Source organism: Hyposmocoma kahamanoa, unplaced genomic scaffold (genome assembly GCF_003589595.1).
Source record: "Hyposmocoma kahamanoa isolate Upper Pololo Valley unplaced genomic scaffold, ASM358959v1 67, whole genome shotgun sequence".
Taxonomy (NCBI): Eukaryota; Metazoa; Arthropoda; class Insecta; order Lepidoptera; family Cosmopterigidae; genus Hyposmocoma; species Hyposmocoma kahamanoa.
The window spans coordinates 7,314,890-7,338,423 of NW_020653855.1; the positions used below are offsets into that span (position 1 = coordinate 7,314,890).

The 23,534-nt window shown below is 36.7% G+C and overlaps 2 protein-coding genes across 2 annotated transcripts in view; one reads left to right on the forward strand and one right to left on the reverse strand.

The window, feature by feature from the left end:
- Positions 1–12,233: 12,233 nt before the first annotated feature.
- Positions 12,234–12,936, reverse strand: LOC113232252 (U6 snRNA-associated Sm-like protein LSm2). Its single transcript, XM_026466917.1, has one exon. It carries the CDS (start codon positions 12,898–12,900, stop codon positions 12,613–12,615), a length of 288 nt encoding a protein of 95 aa, XP_026322702.1. The 5' UTR covers positions 12,901–12,936; the 3' UTR covers positions 12,234–12,612.
- Positions 12,937–13,482: 546 nt separating this feature from the next.
- LOC113232165 (protein suppressor of forked) overlaps positions 13,483–23,534 on the forward strand; it is a 40,847-nt gene continuing 30,795 nt past the window's right edge. The window contains exons 1-3 of the mRNA XM_026466803.1: positions 13,483–13,700; positions 13,816–14,007; positions 16,082–16,114. Of these exons, the coding sequence (XP_026322588.1) occupies positions 13,662–13,700; positions 13,816–14,007; positions 16,082–16,114 (264 nt within the window). The 5' untranslated portion in view covers positions 13,483–13,661. The remainder of the gene's footprint in view (positions 13,701–13,815; positions 14,008–16,081; positions 16,115–23,534) is intronic.

Genomic DNA, 23,534 nt, shown 5'->3' on the forward strand with positions numbered 1-23,534 from the left:
ACACACACACACACACACACACACACACACACACACACACACACACATATTTAAAAAAAAGGAGAAGGTTCTCAATTCGACTGTTTTTTGCATTTGTGTTACGCGATAACTCATACAACATTTGTGAACTGATTTTGATGTCTAGGAATCTAGTTAATGTCTAATGAATCACAATTTTTTTTTAATAACGAACACATTTAACATAGCCCCGCACTAGGGAAACCCTGTGTCGCGGGTGCTATGGACACACACATAGACAACCATCCAAATTCACGAGACAAATAAATGTAGGTCACACAAATATTTCTCACGGCCCGGGAATCGAACCTGGGGCCTTCGCGTGGCAGTCCGGCATGGTAACGTTATATATTTCTTTTTTGTTGGACCTCTGGTGTGGTCCCATTTCAATTTGAAGAAAATATTCCACCCCTAAGTGTGTGAAACTAGGGGATGAATGACTTTTGAGGTCGGTCTTTTTTTTTAGTACTGTGTACTGAGATTATGTTATAATTATATCAACTCCTATACGATCAGTTTTTTTACAAATAAATGAATGATGATGGATTATATGTGTAAGTACGAATTTCAAATAAATTCAGCGTCAATTCGAGCGCGAGATTTTAAATTGCTTTCATATTCTCACAGCTAGCTATAAGACCTAATTAAAATATTTGTGGTGTATTGTATTGTTTTCGTGTTTGATCTTTATTTTAATCTGTTCTTAATTTCAATTTACTTTCTACTTATACACACAGGCACATTTAAAAGAAAAGAAAGAGTTTATTTATTTAGATTTTTATTAATAAATAGATTTCCGCAAAGTAACAATCAGGACAGTCTACAGACTACACAACTCCTCATGTGTGTACACATAAATATTGTCAAGGGATCAAGCACGTTTTTGCTAATTACTAAAAATCAGTTATTTAAAGTATTATTTTTAACGTTTTGGTCAATTTAACTTCCAAATTCAAACTATAAAATTGACCAAAGAAATCCATGAGGGTTTAAAAAAAAATTATTTATATTCTGATTTTCGGTAATTGGCAAAAACATGCTTGATCCCTAGACAGTTTTGATGTGTGTACTTAACAGTAGAACTACCGTGTTTGGGCTCATTCAATTGTTCTCGACTAATTATTATAATTTTAATAAATTGTCTATGGCAACTTAGTGTATCTTATCTTAACAAGTGTAGCAAACAGAAGGCCGTTGGTAATCTTTTTATAACATTGCAGTTGTAATTAGAGATAGGAATAGGTCAAGTATATTTCTGAGCACTTCCAGGAAGTACCTCGCTTTGAAATCCCGAAATTGTAGTACTATATTTAGTTTTATAATTTTTAACGTGTATCTACGGTATTGTAAATATATTTATTACGGTAATGCACTCAAATGAACATTTGTAAGTAAAAATATAACAATGTTAATAGCAGTAGAGCGCCTAGTGAAAGTATTCGTCCAGGCACTAATGTAAGCATCACTGTGTCCCGGTTTTGAAGGGTAAGGGTGCTGGTGAAATTACAGGCACATGGGACTTGTCAACTTATGTCTCAGGGTGACAGACGCAGTGGTAGTGCCCCTCAGATGATCCCGTCACTTCATGTTATAAAAAAAATGGTTTTGACCTTTTGCAATGGTAGCGTTAAAAACCGAACTCAAAAGTTCGTAGAATGACCTCTATTTGCCAAGTTTTATTGAAATCGGTTACCGGAAACCGGAAACTGGATTCATCCCCTAGTTTGCCGCCCTTAAAGGTGGAATATTTTATTCAAAACTGAATAACCAACCAACCAATACTGAAGTAAACCCTGCCCAACAAAAAAACAATCATCAAAATCTGTTCATAAATTAATAGCCGGAGCATAAATGCTATGCTAATGCTAACATATACACACAAAAAATGCAGTCGAATTGAGAACCTCCTCTTTTTTTAAAGTCGGTTTAAAACTGTAAGTACTTTCCCCAGTATAAATCCGAACCGAATAAACAGTGGAGCATCCATTACATATAAAACCGTTCACACGGTGTTTGTCCTGTAAGAAACCGCACGCACTTACAAACGCACATCGAATACTGCAAAAAAAACGTGCATTGCAATGCCGTGTGAACGGGGGTTTGTCTGGTCTTTCTTCTTTCTTTCTTTAATGTGCTATATTGTAGACTTCACTATATAATCTATAAGTATCTATAATGAAGTTTCTCTATTATGTACAGGCTACAAATGTATGTACATAACACGACCTCAAATAGTGACATTTTAATAAAATATGTGTCATTAAGATACAAAATACCATATATTACAATGTACAAATAAGGAAGAAACAATTTATCTTGTTGACTTTTACTGCATTATTATGAGGTGAGTCAAGATAAGAAAAATACAAGGTTATATACATATACACATAATATAAGCATTGATAACAAAGATGTTAACAGTTTAGTAATGAACACAAAAAACGATGCTATTATACCATATCATCGCGTTATTTTCTCAAATTGGAATCATAAAACACAAAGCTATTGAAATTCAAAAAATGGACTGTATATACAAATTTCCTTCATACTTATACACTTAGCTTTTACCTATTCGTAAAGTAATGCATCCAGAACTCTTAACAAGAAGCCCTTGATAAGAAATTTAAAATAAATTGAAAGTTTGAGAAATTAAGGCATCAATATTCACTATCATATTTTATATAATAATATATGTAGCTGCCATTGACTTACAATTATACGGACGTCGGGTCCGCGCTAAAAAGTGTCCGAACTTATAGGGCGTTAAAATCGTATACAGAGCGTCATTCACGCTTTACTCTTCGTTTGTTCGACTGACAGCGAAGCAAGCAAAATTAGACAGTACTGCGATGACATTACAATTTAAATTCAACGTTTTAGCTTTTTCATATTCCTTTACATGTCACTACGTTTAAATAGGTTGACTTGGGACATTTTTTTTCGTGGTTTTTGTATTAGACCCGTCGTCCATTTATTTGTAAGTCAATGGTAGCTGCAGAACCTCGTGTGAAAGAGTTCGTCCTGGGAAGTACTGTCACTTTTCTATTTCTGCCGCTAAGGTGTAATGTCAGCATTACTGTGTTTCGATTTTGAAGGGTAACGGTGCTAGTGAAATTTCGGGCACATGGGACTTGTCAACTTACGTCACAGGGTGACAGGCGCAGTGGGAGTGCCCCTCGGATCTTTGCGATTCAAAGCTCTGAGTGGAACTACAACTGTTGTAGACAAATTGTCGCTTTCCACCAGGCGCACGACTTGTCTATTCCGTCACTTGATATCATAAAAAAAACTCGTGACAGAGTCCATCCAATTAAGTGCTGTCACGTACGTTTTGAAGGGTAAGTATAAATTAATGGCTATGATCTCTACCTACCCCGATGGGAAAAGAACGAGAAGAGTATGTTTGTGTAAAATTAATCAGGCGAAAAAAGCAGACAATTTATTTAGGAAATTGTTTAAGAATATCAAATGTTATTAAATATCATCTTACAGTTTTTTTACGTGATATCAAAGTGACATGATAACTCGTACGCCTGTCTATCAATGGCGAGGCGTCCATATAATTTGATTTCCAATGGCTTGCATAAAATGTTCAACATATTATCAAATACTTCATTTTGTGCTAAATTTTATGTGTATAATAAGTGAACCAATGAAATGAATGTAAATGTAAAGAATGATATATGAATTTTTGGTGTCCCCAAAGAAAATCTACTTTATTTAATTTAATATTCATTATTTCACTAATTCATATTATTTTTATAATAGTAAAGGTAAAGGCCAGAAGATATTTAAATTATTTTGAGTTTTATAAACTCCAGGGGAAAATGTGTTATCAGGGGAGTGACATTAATGGCAGAGTAGTGACAAATTAGGCTGGGAACTGACAGGTCATTAATTATTAATTAAGAAAGATAAATTAATACAAATAACAAATGTAGTTAAGTTTATTGAATAAATTTTATTGAATAGAATACATCAGTTTCAACAGTTTTAAAATGCAGCCACTTTTTCTTAAGTTAGGTGTTTTTTTTTCTTCTTCGGCTTTAGTAACGACAATTTTCACGCCCCGCCACTGCTGTCTATAACAGTTGCAGTGCCGTACAGAGCTTTAAATCACTAAGATCTGACGTGCACTGCCACTGCACCCATCCCCCTGAGATATAAGTTGACAAGTCCATATACCTGTAATTTCATCAGCACACTTACCCTTTAAAACCGAAACCCAGTAATGCTCACATCACTGCTTGGCGACAAAGATAGGTAAAGTGACAGTACTTCTCAGGACGACCTCTTTCACAAGAAGCTCTACTGCTACTGAAGGTGAACAATTGAACAGTTTTGTAAAATTATTTTAGACTGCATTTTAAAACTATAGCTGACAACGTAAAGGATGGTATGTGAATAAAGCAAGATTGTACAAAAAAAAACTAGTAGTAATTAACAGAAAAGGTATTTAACATTAAGTTTTTTTTAAATACAAGACAGGGTGTAGTATGTCCACAGTATCATCTGATTGAAAGTAAAAACGTGGACAAGTTCACTCTGTCCTTAAAAATACACAAGTTCATTTAAAGATATTTCATGTCTATGACCACTGACTTACAAATAAATGGACGACGGGTCTAATACAAAAACCACGAAAAAAATGGCCCAAGTCAACCTATTCGAAATTTAAATTGTAATGTCATCGCAGTATCGCGCTGTCAGTCGATCAGAATGAAGACTAAAGCGGAGTTTGGCGCTCTGTATACGATTTTAGCGCCTTACAAGTGCGGACACTTTTTAGCGCGGACCCGACGTCCATATAATTGTAAGTCAATGTCTATGACTGACTTTGTTGTATAATAATGTAGTTCTACTATACAAACTTACACTACATCTTGGACTTGTTAGTGTGCAGTCACACAAGATGCATTACCACACTAAAATTGCAAAAAAGCAGTTTCAATACTATCGGCGCAACTGTATCAATACAGCATCATAACTTAATTATTATTGACATTGTTCTATTAAGACATATTGTGTAGTAAAATGGTAAAAAAGTATTTATCTGCCTCCGTCGTTGAACTGTTACCAAGCTGGACAACCACGCAGAGGTACCGCGTTCGATGCCTGGAGAAATATTATAATTGAAATAGAGTAACCCAGCTAGGTTAGTCTAATATTGTTGTATGTATATGTGCATACATGTTTTGTTTATATATGGATATAGTTTGTCATGTATTATATGTTACATAATGTATGTATATTTATGTTACGTTTAAATTCTGTATCATAGTAATTATTTATAGTTTGATCTATCTGTTTTTACTTGTCATGTTATGCATTCTTATTAATTAATCTGTACCCAGCTCTCCAGTTGACTGGTAGAGATGGCCTAATAGCATTAAGTCTGCCATTTGTACTATTTTGTGTGTAATAAAGTTTAAATAAATAAATAAATATTTATATGGCCTACATTTATTTCTTTCGTGAGTTTAGATGTAATTTGTGGTTATTTATGAGAGTCCATGGCATCAGCGAAACAGGGTTTTCTTAGAGCGGGGCTATAAGTTTGTGCGTTATTATTATTATTACAAATGCAGTTGGCGCGCAGTCAGACGACGAGTAGTCGTGGCGACTGAATTCAAGACTTGAAACAGCATACAAACTGCAATATTGCATTTGTGCAGTGAAAGGGCAGTTTGTGTGCCCAGGCACTTAAACACAAATGACCTGCCCTTTTCCATATTTATAACACATTGAAAACAATGAAGCGTGTGTCATACTAAAGAATGTCATATCGCATAAACTATAATCAACTATGGCTTTATTTAACAGATAGCGTAAAATCGCACTCAGGCAGTGTTTTATGACCACATCTGCAAAATGCCAACTTTTCAGGAAGAAGATTTACAGATTCTACGGACATAATTAGTCCACAAGTTTTTATACTTATAACGTTTCATGTGCTTTAAAGTACTTTTGACAAATGACGACGTGTCGTCGGGGATAGTGAAATTACGCGTAACTAGTTTATGAAGTTGCCATTTCGGTAAGTTGTGGCGGTAACCTATCACAAAGTCGAAAATAGTTTTTGTCCGAAATAACGTTTGTTCGAATTTTCATTACACCGAAAACCGAATTATAACGAAACAGTTGTTCTTTCAGGATATGTTGAATGTTTATCGCAAAGACACGATTACGTTCGGTTAGGTTAGGTTAAGTTGGAGGAGGCACTCCGATCGGCCAGATACGGGGAGCGCACCGTCCAGGCGCTGCTCCCTGTACTGGCTGATTGGAGAAAGAGGAGGCACGGGTCCCTCACCTACCGTCTTGTTCAGGTACTCGCCGGACACGGCTGTTTCGGTGACTACCTGCACAAGATCGCACGGAGGGAGGTGACCCCGGAGTGTCACGAGTGCGGCGCTGCTACAGACTCGGCGAGGCACACCTTGGAGGTGTGCCCGACCTGGAGCCAGCAGCGCCGGGATCTCGTAGAGGTGGTGGGACGAGACCTCTCACTGCCCAGCATAGTTAGAGCCATGCTGGGAAGCGAGAGGTCATGGCAGGCGATGGTCTCCTTCTGCGAGGACGTGATGTCGCAGAAGGAGACAGCCGAACGGGTCCGCGAAGACAGCGCCCTTTCGGACCCCATTCGGCGTCGGCGGAGAGGACGCACGCGACGGCTCTTCGCCGACCGCCTGCGTCCCATCAGCGGAGGCCAGCAGGGTGCGGGGTTGGGAGACCCTGCCCCTGCATTGCACAGGCCTCCGCCGCCGGTAGATGCCCCAAATGTTCCGGGGCATCTCCGTGTAGGTCGCCCCCCATGATTAAGGGGGCGATGGTGTAGGGGTCCGCCCAAAGGCGGACCAGCACCACCGGAGTCGCGGTAGCATCTGAAAGGGACCCCGCGGCTCCGGCGCCAGGTGCGCGCAGGAACATCGTGAGGTTTTTAGTGGGTATGCTCTTGGGGATCGACATAGTCCCCAGGAGAGAGTCCCACATATCCCCGCCGTCTCCCAGCGGCGGGGAATGCGTAACGCATTTTCCTCAAGATAAAAAAAAAAAAAAAAAAAAAAGGTTAGGTTAAGTTAGGTTTAAATCCCCCCCCCCCCCAAAGAAGGGGTTCCCACCTTGTCGTGGTGGGGGGCTCTAGTAGCCGTGGTCGATTTCATCCCACGGTGAAGCTAAGAGGAAACCACAGGGCTGACCGATGGTGGTAGGCTGGCCCGAGGAGGCCGTTCCGCGCGGGACTCGTCTGGTCAGCGGGACCGCGCGGATGCGCGTTGGGAGGAGAGTCGCGGGGAAAGAGACGTGTCGGTGTGTTGTTGCCGCTTGTCCTGTCCTCCGCGACCAAACGTGGTCGGTTGGTCGGTGGTGGGCGCTCCAAGGAACTCTCTTCGGAGAGTCCGCGCGGAAGCGCGTTAGGTGTTGCGGCGGAGCCTGCCATCAGATCCGCCGCGGGGGCTGGGGGAGCAGCCATTGAACTTCACAGTTGAGTGGATACTGTCCTGGCCCCCCATGGCCCCTGGGTAGCGGACTCGGGGGAGTTGGAGTTGCCCAGCATAGAGGGGCCCGGGATGGAAGGCTCGTCTGGTGTTCGGCAAGCCTCACATTCGGAGTCGGGGGACCGATGTGTCTCCCTTCTCTGGGAGGGACTGCGCAGGCCGCGGACGAGTGCAACAGCGTACCCGTACCCCCACCTACAGCGGAGAGGAGGAACACTCCGGGGGTTTAGTGCGGTCGGGCTGCTCCCCTTCAGGGTTCAGCCCAGTCCCACATAACTCCGGCGTTGCCCCGGCGGGGACGGGGTATCTGTAAGCAGATTCCCCCGAATTAACAAAAAGAAAGATAGGTTTAAAAGAAAACACATTTTCCTCTCAAAATTACTTTCGAGGTTATGAAATTCCGACCAAACGTTATTTCTGGAAAATGTAAATTCGGAGTACTGATAGGTAACCAGTTGTGGCCAAACCACATCCGCGAAACCGTAGCCACGAGGCTAGCAAAGTAGCCTGATTTACTGGAATCTATTGTTATCAGTCCATAGACAACATAAATTAATGCTTACTGTGCAAAAATGAAAGTCGTAGCCAGTGAAATAACAAAGTAATAACTTACCCTCTACCTAACCTACCCTCTTTTACCAATGCTACATACGCGCCTTTGCACTATGCCCGACGATGTGGCTTTATTCTATTAACGGTATGAAATATTAGGAAAAACATTTTTATTAAAATAAGTATTCAGGAACAACAAAACGTCCCACCGTGTCTTTTTTTTTAATCGCAAAGATATAAAGGGCACACACGGCCACTGCGCCCGTCACCCTGAGACATAAGTTGACAAGTCCCATGTGCCTGTAACTTCACAGCAAAATTAACCTACAAAACTGGAACACAGTAATGCCGACATTACTGCTTGGCGGCAGAAATAGGTAAGGTGGCAGTACTACCCTGGACGAAATCTTTCACAAGGAGCTCTACTGCTACTGAACATTCGGTATATGCCATACTACGCGGGTTGGGAATTTCAGACGGTTTGCAAAGGCTGTAAACCATCTTCGACATGAGGTTTCTGCACAATGTTTTCCGGGTCCGTCTACAAGAGACGTATTGATACAAAAAAATTCACAAATGTAGTTTACATGCCGTGAAAGGGTTTAATCCCTTTGACCACTCAATTGACAACTGTTCTCGCAATGTGGTACCACTGGTTTCATTGAACAGTGCATAATTAACTTATGACAAGTTTTTCAAAAGTAAACAATGTTTAATGACTTTTTTCATGACACCAAGCGACAGGACGAACAAGTTGCGCGCCTGATGTGAAACGACACAACTGTCCGTAGCAATTGCAGTGCCTCCGAGCTTTACGTCGCAAAGCTTAGAGATTTAATGTCTCCAGTACCCTTACCCTTCAAGACCAAAATGAAGTAATCTCATATTACTGCTTAGTGGCAGAAATAAGTACAATGGGAGTACTTCTCTGGACGAATTTTTTCACAAGAATTTCTACTGCAACTAAATTCTATCCTTATTTGAATAAGTAAAACTAAAGTCTAAATTACAAAACAAACAATGTTTATTGTTTATATTTCACACACTTTCTGTTTCTGTCTATTGTTACATAAGTAATTAGATCATTGAGAAAGGAGATAAAATATTTACCTCCTCTCTCTTTTACCCATTAAATAGTTTCATACTACTACTAATTATTCATACAAAGATTGTACATACAAACACAGAGAAAAAATCCTTAGGACTGGCTAGATTAAAACCAGTGACTGTTTGCCAGACTGGGGCTAACTGCTGTCCCAAAAAACCATAAGTAATTTACTTTTTACCATTACCAGAGGCAGTGGTTGGAGTTGCAGTGTAAGCTTCGTGACAGGATAGCTTTCATCACACTTTAAATAGTTTAATAGCTTTTTTTAAGCCCCAAGATCAGAGAGGAAACACAAAGTGTAGATTCTACCATGAGGCAAATGCGTTGGCGCATGAAGTTCCATACTAAGAAGGCACAGGCCACAACATGAGGACATCAAAATAGTTCAGCCAAGTGAATTCTTCAGTTCTTTAACACTGATGGCCTAGTTGAATTGTAATTACTGGTGGTCACAATATCAATTAATGGAACCACCCTAATATAATAAGAATAATTTCGAAAGTGAAGCTATCTACTGTTGCCTTCTATTTCTCTCATCATAACACTTAATAAACTGCAAAAGCTTCTCAAAAACCATCCATTCATCTCAACATAGCACTGAATCTTCAAACCGTAATGTTGGCAGAATCGTCACTTAAAACGATGGAGCGATATCCACACCAAACTCGACTTGACTGTTGCCTAATGGGCACCAAGGCAGGTTTTTCAAAAACTTTTAGATTCATGGGAAAGTCAATCTTGTCTTGTGAAATCTCTAGAATGGAAGTCTGTATGCAAAAAGTTTGCATAACTGAAAGTCCACTGTCAATTATCCCCACATCTTATACACACAAAATAGGAGCTTTAGACGTAATGGAAAAAATAACTAAAGTTGAATGTATGCACCAAAACAGAAGTACAAACTTTTTTGCTGATATCTTTTTTAATACAAGCCCTCAACAATAGTGGCAAAATTTTAAAACTAACTTTTAGGGTGCAAATTATAAAAAATTATCAGCATAAATAACTGTATTGGAAATACTTCACAAGTCCCATGATGATGGCTGACCATGGGATTTGTAGGGCTCGAAACATTCGTTTGTTTTTTTTTAAAAAAAGAAAAACAAATTAATATTGTTTTATTTTATAATTTTGTCTGTCAGTTTCTCAAAAATGGTAACCAGGAATTAATTGTTACATTATTTTTAAGGGTGCAATTGTGACGTCCCCATTAGAATGATGGGGCCTGAACCTTCAGCCAAGAGCCAACCCGTACCGCAAGGCATGTCTAGTATGCCGGCACCTGTACACTGACGATATCTACGATCCGACATAACTTCGATGCTATTATTTCGTAGTAGAAACCGAAACGCTAAAAAAACTCTGTTTATGTGCCACAAAGTGTAATTGTCTACTTGAAAGGAGATGCGTTATGCAAAATGCACTCGCAATTACTAATAAGTGCTAATTAAAAGCGGCAAAACGGGTGCCGAGCGAAATTATCACTCGTATCACAAAAAAAACATGTTCTAATATAGTGAGTCATACAAACATCTTGAAGACAGATGTTTTTGTGAATAAAATCATTGTGGGTTGAATAAAGAATATACTCTAGCTTTTGAAAAGTAAAATATAAAAAAACAAACTTACTTTTTGTAATGAAAATGAAGATCGAAGCTGAAGAAATGGAATAGGATACAGTCACAAAACCTTGATTGTCGGAAAGAGATTCAATGAAATTATACCACATATAAAACACAAATCACTATACACCCACGTTTACAACCTTTCATGTCCATTTTGAGCGATAATTTCTATTCAATATTTACATTAAAATAAGTAATCACATGTCCGAGTCGATAAAACACAGGACCAACATTTCGTGTTTATCACAAAATATAGAATCCATTGTCTCTTAAAATGACTTAGGCATCTGGCATCACTCGCGGCGATAGTAAAATCTTTTATTTATAGAGAATTTATTAAAGGAAACCGAGATAAATTATGCATAGACAAATATGCATAATATACAACAATCAAACAACGAACGAGCGAGCGGTAGGCGAAGCAAGCGACTTGAATAGAGTAAAAATGTTGTCAACATCCAAATTAGCCTGCAACTGTTTTATTACAAAAGCTTTTTCTTAACAAAATTCCATATTTGTGCCACATTATCAATACGATTTTATAATTTTATCGTCTACAATATTAAACTTTAAAAAGAAATATGTTTTGTATTAATTCACAATCATTTTTGAATAAACATAATATTCTTTTTTCTACTACTTTAATTAATTCTGATTCTGGAAGCTGGTATCACAGTTTACTCGACGCATAGTCAGCGCTACCTACCTTTATGTTTGGAAGTAACTATACGGCCATCAACAGTAATTAGTTTTGCTATCTGACAATAGATGGCAATCATTTTTCTTTAACGTTTGAGTCAATAGGTGGCACTGTAATTAAAGTGATTTAATTTTTTTCACTTACTCCACCATACAAAACCTTCCTTAATTAACCCATTATGTCCCACTGCTGGGCAAAGGTCTATACAAAAGCTATATTAGAAAAAATGCATTTCAAGAATGTTTTTGCCTGAGAAAGAAATTGCTTTCATTGTAAGTTTTAATAATTTTGTATATGAATAAATGTACACGCACAAAAAATTAAACATGGTAAATGCAATAAAGAATTGAATTGAAAATCAAGATTTGTTATTTGGTGTTCACAAGCGATGAAAATACTTTGGTAACTTTCCTGCCCATTACTCAGTCCTTATGACCCAACTAACTGATTTGGCAAAAAAGTACAATTCATTCAATAAGTGTATTATTTGTTTTTCTAGTGATTTTATATACTATTTTTATTTCAAATGAATGATTATTATTATTATTATATACTTTTCTCTATATTTTATTAATAATAATAATAATAATAACAGGTTCAATCATAATGTTCCAATAAGGTAATAATAATAATAATAATAGTAATAATAATAATAATAATAATAATAACAGGTTCAATCATAATGTTCCAATAAGGTCATAAATTAAACAATTTCACTGTTTCTTTTCATTCAGTTGGTTTATGCTGTACAAAATTTGTAGTTAAAATTAAAAGTAATATTGCTTATGAACCTTTTACAATAATTTACAGGTTGTAGTCATAGATATATCAAAAATGTTGTGGTACACACAGACTACTACACAAATATCGGATATTTAAAGGGGTGCAACAGGAAAATAAACAAAAAACGACTATACTAAACCGCAAACTTCTCAATCCAACGTAAGCCACGAAAGTTGATTTTATTTTCGAACAGCATAGAAATAAAAGTTACCAAAAACTTAAATTTAAACACTTTTATTGCGAAACTTGTACTTAGAAATAATATATACAATCTTGTAAGTCCAAAATACACCGCACTGTGAAATCCAAACACAAAAAGTGAGGTTATGAAAACTATCTTGTAGAAACCGTCGCTTCCTTCCGCGCTGCATCCTGGAGAAGCTGAGTATCTACTTCATCGGCTGGTAATTGGACATAGCGAACCACAGACCCTCGAATAAAGCAGTTTTTCACCGACAACATATGAGGATATTTGTCTGGGTCTATGACGCTAATATCAGACAACTTTATATTCAAATATTGATCCACAGAATGAAGTGTACCACATATACTGAGATCATTTTTAAGTTCCACAACCACGTCTTTGCCGACTAAGGACTTGAAGAAGGAATAGAATAACATTTTTGTTTAATATTTATAGGAAAATAATATAAGAAATCGGCCAAGCAAAGCGCCGCCTTTTTACCGTTTGACAAAGTGACATTTATTTTTTTTAATCTTGTAAGCTTGTAACTATCGCGATATAAAAAAAGAAAATGGCGGGTTTTTGTAGTTACAGTTTTTTCACAAATTAATTTTTAATTTTTAGGGTGTATTCCAGAACTCTACTCAATACTTAAGTCAGGACTTGAGTATTGCAGTGAGCACTGTAAATCATACTCAAGTCCTTGCCATTAGGGTCGTATTTCCAGTGCTTGTGTTGCCAGTGCAATCCTGACTTGAGCATTGAATAGAGTTCTAGAATACGACCGTAAGTGTCATCCTTTGTTGCTTGCTGATGACTCTATAGCCAATGCTCAACAAATAAAATATAATAATACTATCGCGATATTCATGGTATATTTATGTATTGGTTTTCTTTATTAAAAATAGCAACTCTGTTTTCGTTTAGAAACTGAAATGAATGAATGATTTCGAATCAAACAATACGCTTACCTTTTTCCATGGAGCATAATTACAACTACAACTTATTTTAATGGCTTCCTCGCCTTGTGTTCAATGTGTTCCTTTCGTTAGTTACTTGTGTTTGTTTTGTATGAGATACTAATATTAACCAACAAAAACGAGTGTTATTTGCAAACTAAGGCATATAATAATAATATTTAAATACCGAACCATAACTTTCCTTTCATTTAAAATTTATACATAACCACAAATTGAAAATGACCACGACGACGCCGGCGGAAGAAAACCCTGAAATTGTGAGTTTTTACAATTACAAGTATTAATTTTAATATTTCTTCAACAAATGCATTAATTTATCTTCGTCTTTATAGTAAAATTAGCGCATAAAAGTGTTTATTTTGTGCTCTATAGGACTGGGGAAATGATCGATTGATTCGAGCCCAACGAGCTGTTGAAGCTAACATTTACGATGTCGACTCGTGGTCTTTACTCATCAGAGAGGCTCAGACTAGACCTATACAGGAAGTACGATCTATGTACGAGAAGCTCATCGCAGCCTTTCCGACTACTGGGAGATTTTGGAAAATTTTTATTGAACAAGAGGTTAGTTATTTCTTCTATAACTTCCTTTTTTTGTTTCGATGCCCTTAATCAATATCTAAGATGGATGGAGGACTGTTCTCATGTGTTGTTAGTCCAAAGGGTAGTTGTTCAATTTTGCCCTGTATGAGAAAAGATGTATTTATGGTAGCCATTTTGACTTGTTTAGCACATTCCACAGTGTAGCAGTCATTCCCTACCAACACACTGTTGCCAGTGTTATGTAGAAACATTTCATAGATTTATCTGGCAAGCATGTTTTTTAGGTTTTACCAACAGTTTTGAAATATTTGTGTTGTTTGAAATGTTTCGTTTAAATTAAGTTTAACATAAAATTGAATTGAATAGTCATTAAAATTTGAAACATTCTCCCCAGAAAAATCTACGAAATATTAATTTAAACACTGAAAATACAATCTATACTTCGTTTCAATCCACTTTGAACAAAAAGTAAACAAACAAGCCACTGACCCAACCATAAACAGTTTAGTGATGGCCAATTGTAACGCCAACTACAAATCGATCAATTAACTGAATGAATCTGTTGGTTCAATTGAGTCATACTCGCGGTTTTCCTTACATAACCTATATAAGCATATTTAAAATTTCAATTTAAATCCTCCTTCAAATCCTTACCCTTAGGTACTCGTTTGATAGCGATTGAAATGTTCGATTTAATAATCAATTACTAAACTTTAATTGATTGAGCCATATGTTTTTTTTTTTTGCGAACTGCACTATGCAACCATAGGCAAGTCATAGAAGTATAGATGAATAATAACCTCATTTTTGGACTACCATTTTTCGAATATGATTTTACGATGCTATTCAAATGAATATTGTTGGAAAAAGTGATGATATATCAAGTCAAAATCTTCAAAATATATGTGAAAGTGTTACTTATTTGATTTATTGTGTGATTGTTTTAGAATTTTAACCAAACAAGTTTATTTACTTTTTGTTCAAAATGGATTGGAACAGACAGACAGTTTCTGCATTTTACTGGTAAATTAAGTATTGTTAGTATAGACAATTCATTGTCTGTGCATAGAACATACAGCATTGGGGAAAAAAGGGTGCGATTTAGTTGTTACAGTTTTTACACAAATTAATTTTTAATTTTATGGTTATTATGTTTCGAGTTTCTTAATTATTTATTTAGTCTGATGGTTATATAGCCAATGCTCAATAAATAGATGATAATAATAACATGAAGCCCCATGTCTGTAATATGAGAAGTGCTAGCTTATTTACAGTGTTGCCAGAAACATGAAAAACATGAAAGTTTAATAATCTTTAATTAACTACAGTATGATTAGAAAAGGCAGAGTGTATTTACCTAAACTTCAAGAAAATAACACTTAAAGAGCATCCCATATCTCCTTCGAAAATTCAAAATTATTTGATTATATTGTTTTTATTGGATTCTTGACATGTAAAGGTCTATCCACACATATCCGGGCGTGGACGTAGACGGGCCGTGCTCCGTCAGGGGCTCAAAAAAATATCGTTGCGTACATTTTGTATGAACTCGTTCACACATGTCCATGTCCAGGCCGGCTTCGGGACGGGCCTGCAGTTCATACAAACTAGCACGCCCCGTCCACGTCCCAGGCACAGCCCTGATGTGTGTGGATAGTCCTTTGCTAGCAATAATTTTCATGTTTAATTTTATTGAATACTTTGATATTTTTACTACCATGATATTGATACTCCACGAGTTTGTTATTATTATTGATGCAAAGATTGGCAACACAAACAAAAATTCCTATGATCTGATAACCTTTGACTGTGGCCCCGATGTAGCAACAGATGCTGGTTTATGTCCAGTCAGATGTAGGAAATTTCTTTGTGTTGTTCGATTTTTGCATCAATAATAATAACAATAATTTCACTATGGCATTGTATTTAGAAGCATTTTTTTTTTGTTTATTTTTTATCATTTTGGGATTTCAGAGGGAGGTATTATTCGCTCTTGAAATTTAGATACGTATACTCGATCTATTCCAATATCTTATTATAACATATCACAATTTTAACTTAACAAATTTTTGAATTGTCATTCTATCATTTACAGATGAAAGCAAGGAACTTTGAAAGAGTAGAAAAGGTTAGTATATTATAAGGTAAATTAGTTTTAAGTTGTTTAACTGTGATATTACAAAGTAAGTAAACATTTGCTTGCTTTTGAAGTAAGTAAACTCACCGGCAATAAAGTCTGGCATTAAAAAATTAAGGCATAAATAAGGATCCTACTTTTATTAGTTTAAACTCTACAGTTAACCGTATTCTGTTAACTGCCACGTGTTTATTGGCTGTGAGTTAAATAGTAGATAATAATATTGTAAGTGATAATAAAGAAAAGAACACAAAATGGAATCTTTTTTTTCGGCTAGGGTGTCTGTGTTCAGACGTGTTGGAGGCGATTTTCTGAGGCACTATCTTGTAAAAATCTCCATTATATAGTCCACTACCAATCAGAGGTCTTAAAAAACTACCTACATAACTAGAGCTATCAAACGTAAAGGTAGAATTCTAGTCACTATAGAAAGTTAAAAAAATAACCTTGTGCCTTACAAGATCACTTTTGACATGTATCTTACCCTATACGTTTTAATTACTAACTACGTCGGGGGCCCCCCAGTGGTAACTGGGCGCTAGATGAGACGGTCTAGTCCCGACTAAGGCTTGCTTCCTTGGGAATTCCCGGAAATTCTGGAAATACCGGTACTGGCGAGGTTCAATCAGTCCCGGTACTGCGATTATAAACTCCCGGCTTTAACAAGAAACTACCTACTTACTGAACTTATAACAAATATTGCTCGTTGGCAACTTCGCACGGGCGCACGTTACTGCCATTATAATGCTACTTAAACTTTTACTACAACTAGTATGTGGTTTTACGATATCTCGATATGTTACATTTAATAGTAATTATCTCTTAAATAGATATTTTCAATAAAAAGCTGTATGATTATTTTTATTTTTTTATGGTATTGATTATTTTTCTTTATTATTTATGGTATTATTGTTACATAAATTATTGAATAGGTACGAAAAACGCATACTTACTGGTTACATAGGAAATTAACTTATTTTTCCGGATTTAAATCGCGTATACTTGTTTTTTCAAACAAAACCTTTGTTAAAAAACACAAAAAACGCAGTTACAGTTTAAGTTTCTCAAAAAATATCGGAAATACCGGCACTGAGCTGAGCCCAGCGCCGGGAATCAAAATTTTAGGTATCGGACCGTTTCTGTAAGCCCTAGTCCGGACCTGTCCAGCTTTTTTGAGACCTTCTGTCCAGATTATTGTCCAAAGCCTGTTACTATAATAAGCTGTGTTCCAAGGGTAGTAAGCAGGCGATTACAAACAGAAGGACATTTATTTATTTTATTTACTCATGGTAAACTGTAACATTATACATACACATATAACTAAAATAGACAGTGAAGTAGGCCAATTTAGTTTACACTTAATCAATTAATCACATACGTAATATTTAGACAATTTATGACATTCCAATTTAATTGAATGTTTGTAATTGCTTTAATGCTCCGCCCGTGTGGCATACGTGGCAGCAGTCGTAGATTCCCCTATGAATGGTAGGCCCTCTACCATGGTGGTATAACGATTTTAATAATACCACTCTAATATAGTTACTGATTGGTTCTAATCAGTTTCAACAATTAACAATTACACATATTAAATGCACACAATGCTTTTTGAATTCGACGCCGGAAAGCGATCTTGTCGTATCTCGAAAAATAGGACTTTACACCGGGGCCAAACAACTATTTAAAAAAAATATTTCTCTTTAATTTGAATTAGAAGATAGTCAATTTTAAAGTATGGTTATATACATCCTACTTCAAAATTGACTTTTAAAAGTGCAATTTTTGCAAATAAAATAAAAAAACTACTGCAATCGCTGCATGATGGCGCGAGGTCTAATGTAACAGATACTGCGTTGCCACAGATGGACGGTCAGTTCAATACCGTCCCGCACTAAAAAGTTTGGCAATTCGTTTTTATGCCGAACCATCAAATTGTGGAACCAACTCCCGGCGCATGTATTCCCTCCCCTCTATAACATCGGGTCCTTCAAACGTAGTGTGAAGAAGCATTTGGCCAGACCGGCAAAATGATAGTGACGAAGTGAAGATATTTGTGTTTTCCATCCGTTACTCTCATCTCTGGACTGTATTCGCACTTTCCATCAGGCGCGGTGCAGTCATTTTGCCGAGTCACAATAAAAAAAAAAAATAATAATAAAAAAATACATCATTCTCATACAAAATTTAAAATACCTGCCGTAATAGCCTACTAAATCTGACCAAATGACACCAGGCGCTCGCTACGAAGAAAAAGGAACCTGCAGACGCGTTCAAAGAAGTGAAAATAACGTTACCCACCGTGTGCAATCGTGCGGACCCAAATGCTCATAAATGAAAGACTCGTGAGTGCTTGTGCCGACATCGGTACACTCGGCGATAGGCGCCTTGAGCGAGTGACCGAGTCCTGCTATAAGGCACGTAGGAGTTGTCAACTTCATGTCTCAAGGCGATGGCGCAGTGGCAGTGCCCCTGAAATTTTTACTATTACAGTTCTGAGTGGCACTGCAACTGTTATGGGTAGGCGTGGAGCTTGTCAGGCCCAAGTATTCGTCCCGTTACTTGAAAAAAATTTAAAAAAAAAGATTGCGGTAGGTACTCTTAAGGGTAATTTTCAGGTATGTTTTTTTGTATATTATTTCGGTGACAATTTATTTTTATTTAAATATTTATATAATATCATCATGAAGTATTATTTAATATTCGAGTGTGGTAACCTGAAATATGCTTTAATGTCTCACGATGATATATTCGAGCAATTAAATAATAAAATTGTCACCAAAATTGACTACAAAAAACTTACCTGAAAATTACTGTTAAGAGTCTTTACCGCATAACAGTGAAAGTGTTGCATCTATCACTTAGGAACAAATATAAGTAAAATTGAGGATATGCACTGGTTACTATACGGTGTGAAAACACGATTCCACGAACAAACTTACCTCGAAATTTTACTAGAAAACCGCTGTATGCAATGGTACTTTGTATATAAAAAATTAAAAAAAAAAAAGGTTTTATATATGTATATATAAAGTGAAGTAAATAGAACACGTGTACTATACGATGTACATTTTTTTAATGGCTTTAATTATAAAAAAATAATTCTGAAATAAAGCCAGTGTCCTTGTCTTTATTTCAGAACTTATATTTGAATAGGATACATTTTGCTTGGAAAAATTAGAATTCGAGCTTAGATATCGGCTCTTAATTACTGTGCACCCCAATTCATCTATGTTTCTCAGTCCGCGCCTACTTCTTTTCTATTTCCCGTATATCTGTGAACTAGAAGCCGGGTTAGAAAACACTGCCTTAGAAGAAATAGGACTTATCTTCCCTTTTCATTCAATAAAAACAAAATTCCTAGGAGCTCGACAAAACTCTTCTGACGACAAAAAGTTTAGTATATTTTGGGTCTTTTATTATATGTTATATTTTGACCCGAGGAAAATATAAACATTTAAGGCGGTAGTGGATAGGCATTATAGGTGAGATCTTAGAGCATATAACTCGGGAAACGATAGCGTTCTAGATAAGCATTATTTCTCAATTAAAAATTTCTGTCATTTAAAGGGCGCAAGAATAGACCACTACAAAAAGGCATGCACTAAATTTATCTTATTTATTTATTCAATTTCAATAACAAATTTTACAAAAAAACAGTACAGAGTACAAAAAAAACCGACGTCAAAAGTCATTCGTGTCCTACTTTGCCACCCTTAGAGGTGGAATATTTTGTTCTAATTTAAATGGGACCACATCTGAGGTACCCTCTTTCCAACAATAAAAGAATCCTCAAAATCGGTTCAAAAATGCCGAGTATCGCGTAACATACATACAAAAAAAAACAGTCGAATTGAGAACCTCCTTTTTTTTGAAGTGGTTACAAAAATGACTCTTCTTTATCGCTAGGTAAAAACTTTGTAGTTTAACCACCTGGCGATGAGCTAACAAGCTCGACACTTAAATTAACTTACAAGTCACTATAATATTAATTAATTCTAGGGTATACATCTACATTTACATAAGTACTATAGATATACTACAAATCAAGATAATGTCTCTTTAAAACAGTTTTGCATTTCTTGACATCAGCCGCAATCACACCCCGGACACTCCATACAACGATCGAAAATTCTACTAATTAATACAGCAAGACGCTAACTGCACACTCGCAAATGTGTGCGTGAAGTGGCAGGGTTACCCATCAGTTTTCGTACTATTTATATTTATAACATAGCGACAATTCTAACGCGAATCTGTTATCCATAATTCTGATAATAGAATCGGAATAATTACACATGTTCATTAGCTATTTATATCCATATAATATTATATTTTTCTTTAATTCACTAACTAGAATAATATTGAAAATTTTTTTTAAAAGTATATTAAAAGCGCTTAAAATGTTATATTATACTTTGGACAGGTACTTTTAAATATTATGAAATTGCGTGTCCAAGTTTATCATTACCTAGTTAATAATTAGGTATATTCACTACGTAGGTAAGTAATATTTATTGGCAACACAAATCGAAAATTCGAGAACCCTTGTCTACTGGCTCACGAATGTATAGCGTCTCATTATATTGATATAATAATCTCTATTACATATTATAAATTACTCTGCACTAAATAAATGAAGAAAACAATAACTGAATGAGTCTCAGACATAAGTTTTTTTTTTACTTTCTTTGTTTCATCTTTTGGAAAACGAAAAAAACTACTCTCCTTATCTCGTTTAGATGACGATAAACAGCCGCAGCACAATTCACGACCATTACAAATAGTATAACGTACAATGATGTTATATCGTCGGTTAAAAGGTAAAACTCATTAAGTGACATTTTGTTCAAAAACTAGATTTTTTCAATTTTGCTTTATTGGGAAGAACATCTATGACAAGAAAAATTCAGTAAGTCTGTGGTGTCCTTCATGTTTTAATACATACCAGTCCTTTAGTGATTTTTCATAATGAAAAAATACAAAATCTTAATTATCTCCCTTTGGCCAATTAGGCTATTAGTGAGTTTTACCTTTTAACCGACGATATATTAACGTACAAATTTCGTAATGAATAAATGAAAACTGTATCCAAATATCAAAACCTTCTTAGCGCGAAAACGGCTCGCCGGCAGCCTTTCTTAGCGCGAAAACGGCTCGCCGGCAGCCTTGTTGCCGTTCAGTCAATGTGCGGGGTGTGGTGCGGTATCTAAAGCTAGAGAGGGGCGGAGAGCGTCCGTTCTCGTTATTTTTTTGTTCTCTGCCGCAATGTCACTTAGCACTATTCCTGGTAGATAGCTCAGAATTTCTGGTAGCATGTAGTCCGGCTTGCGCATTCCATACACGTTATTGTACCCCGACAAAGTATACGTTGTAACGTGGTATGTATGAAAGCGAGCGCAAATGTTCATAGCGCATTCGCTTTCGCAGATTATGTTTGATATGATCGTATTCCTGACTTACGAATAGCATTTTAACTTTATCAAATACATTTAAAACTCTACAGTAACCAAATAATTTGTCATAGTTAGCCTTAAATTTTGATTTTACGTTGTAAGGAACAATTAACTTTTGTAATCATAACTGCAGTTTATAGATATTGTTCAAATAGGTCTGATGTGTAAATGCAATATCGCGTAGTGTCATAGTGGTCTCACACAAACAAAATTCGACAACACTAGCTTACCTTTACAAATACATCTTTCTTCAACTTTGGGTGTTCTAACCGCTTGCGGTCTACATACTTCACAATGTCTTCAATTGAAATGTTATATGAGGTCTCTGCTGCGTTGGAGCCACGACAAAACTCGTATTCCAAAGTAAAGCTTAATTTATATTGCGGCGGAACGAAATGGAAGCGAATTTTTGTAACGATATTGTACATAACGCATCGAGTACATAACCAGAAATAGAGACGAAATGTCATTTAATTTCTTTGAAAAGTCGAACTTGAAACTTCCCAGTATTTGCAATCGCAAAATTTAATAGGTAAGGACCTCATAATACAGAATCTTATAGTATAAGCGTATACATTTCTTCTTTCTGTCTTTTGAATTAATTTGTGACTTTGTGACACGGGCACGGGTCTCTACCCAGTGGTGGTTGGGGGCTTGCAACGGTAAGACGTCATTCAGGGAATTGGACGTGCAGCTACTAGACGTCCAGGGAATGTTTATTATTTTGTTTAGTTAATACTATTTTTAACCGACTTAAAAAAAGGAGGTTCTCAATTTAACTTCAATTCTCTCTTCTCAATTTTGATTCTTTTTTATTCCACTTCTAAGGATGGCAAATTAGGGGATGAATCCGGTTTCGCGCACATTCTGGTAACTAATTTCAATAAAACAAGTAGTGTTGACCCTTAAATTGTAATGTTGTGACATCGATAATCAAATAACATAATAATAAAAGTTAGCTTATATATAGTCCCACTTCTGGTCTCACGCCTCCTGTCACGGGGAGAGAGCTTGGGCGGTAGTTTCAACTTAGTAAGTTGTAACTTCACACACACTTAAATCGTTGTGCAGATGTATTCAGATACGATATTTTTCTTCACCGAAAAGCTCATGGTAAATTTCAAATAAAAAAATTCATGATAATTAAAAAATTCAAACACTGTGAAGTCTTTATAATGAATGGTCGTAGTTTCTTAAACTTTAAACTTAAACTTTACCTTGTTGGCATATCGTTGAAATTTCCTACTATTGCACGTTACGACGTTGTGATTTTATATTGGAATTCAGTCAATGTGCTGCCATCTAGTGGTAAATAGCTGAACGACGACGACTTCGAGACATTTACTTAGTTCATCAAAAAAGAAGCGACCATATACCAGCGGTATAATGATGGTTGATCTTTCTACATATTATTATTATATCTTCTACACATTAATCGGCCTGTGTAAAGGGTTGTCACAGATCGTTGTCACTGACTTCATCCGGTTCTCAAGAGGCTAGTGCCTTATATGTATAAGCCGCCCCGGTTGCACGTACAGTACCCTCCCTATTTTCCAGGTAGGTATTAGAGCTGTAGGCACGCTCACTTCCCGTTGCGCGTTGCACAACTAGCGGTTGCCACCGCTAATGCGTTGACTCTAACGTTCCCTACCAAATCTCCTCTTTGGTGGCGAAGCTGTAGGCACGCTCACTTCCCTGCGCTGAAGTGTCTCTCCAGTTCCCAAAAAGCTACGCGGCTGATGGGACCGAAGACTGTTCCTGAGCTCTTCGGCTAGTACCGGAGATGTCAGTCGCAGTGTCCTGTGATAAGTCCGGACATAGCTTCCAACACGTGTCCCGCGCGTTTCCTAGCCTTAGCCCCCCATCTAGACAGCTACTAGAGCAGACCAATATGTCTGTCTCTGCAGCTACCACAAGCCCCGGCGAATCCATACCCATAGTCCGGGGTCGCTAGAGAT

Coding starts and splice junctions, on each gene's coding strand:
- LOC113232252 (XM_026466917.1), bottom strand. CDS start 12,900: ATGTTATTCTATTCCTTCTTCAAGTCCTTAGTCGGCAAAGACGTGGTT.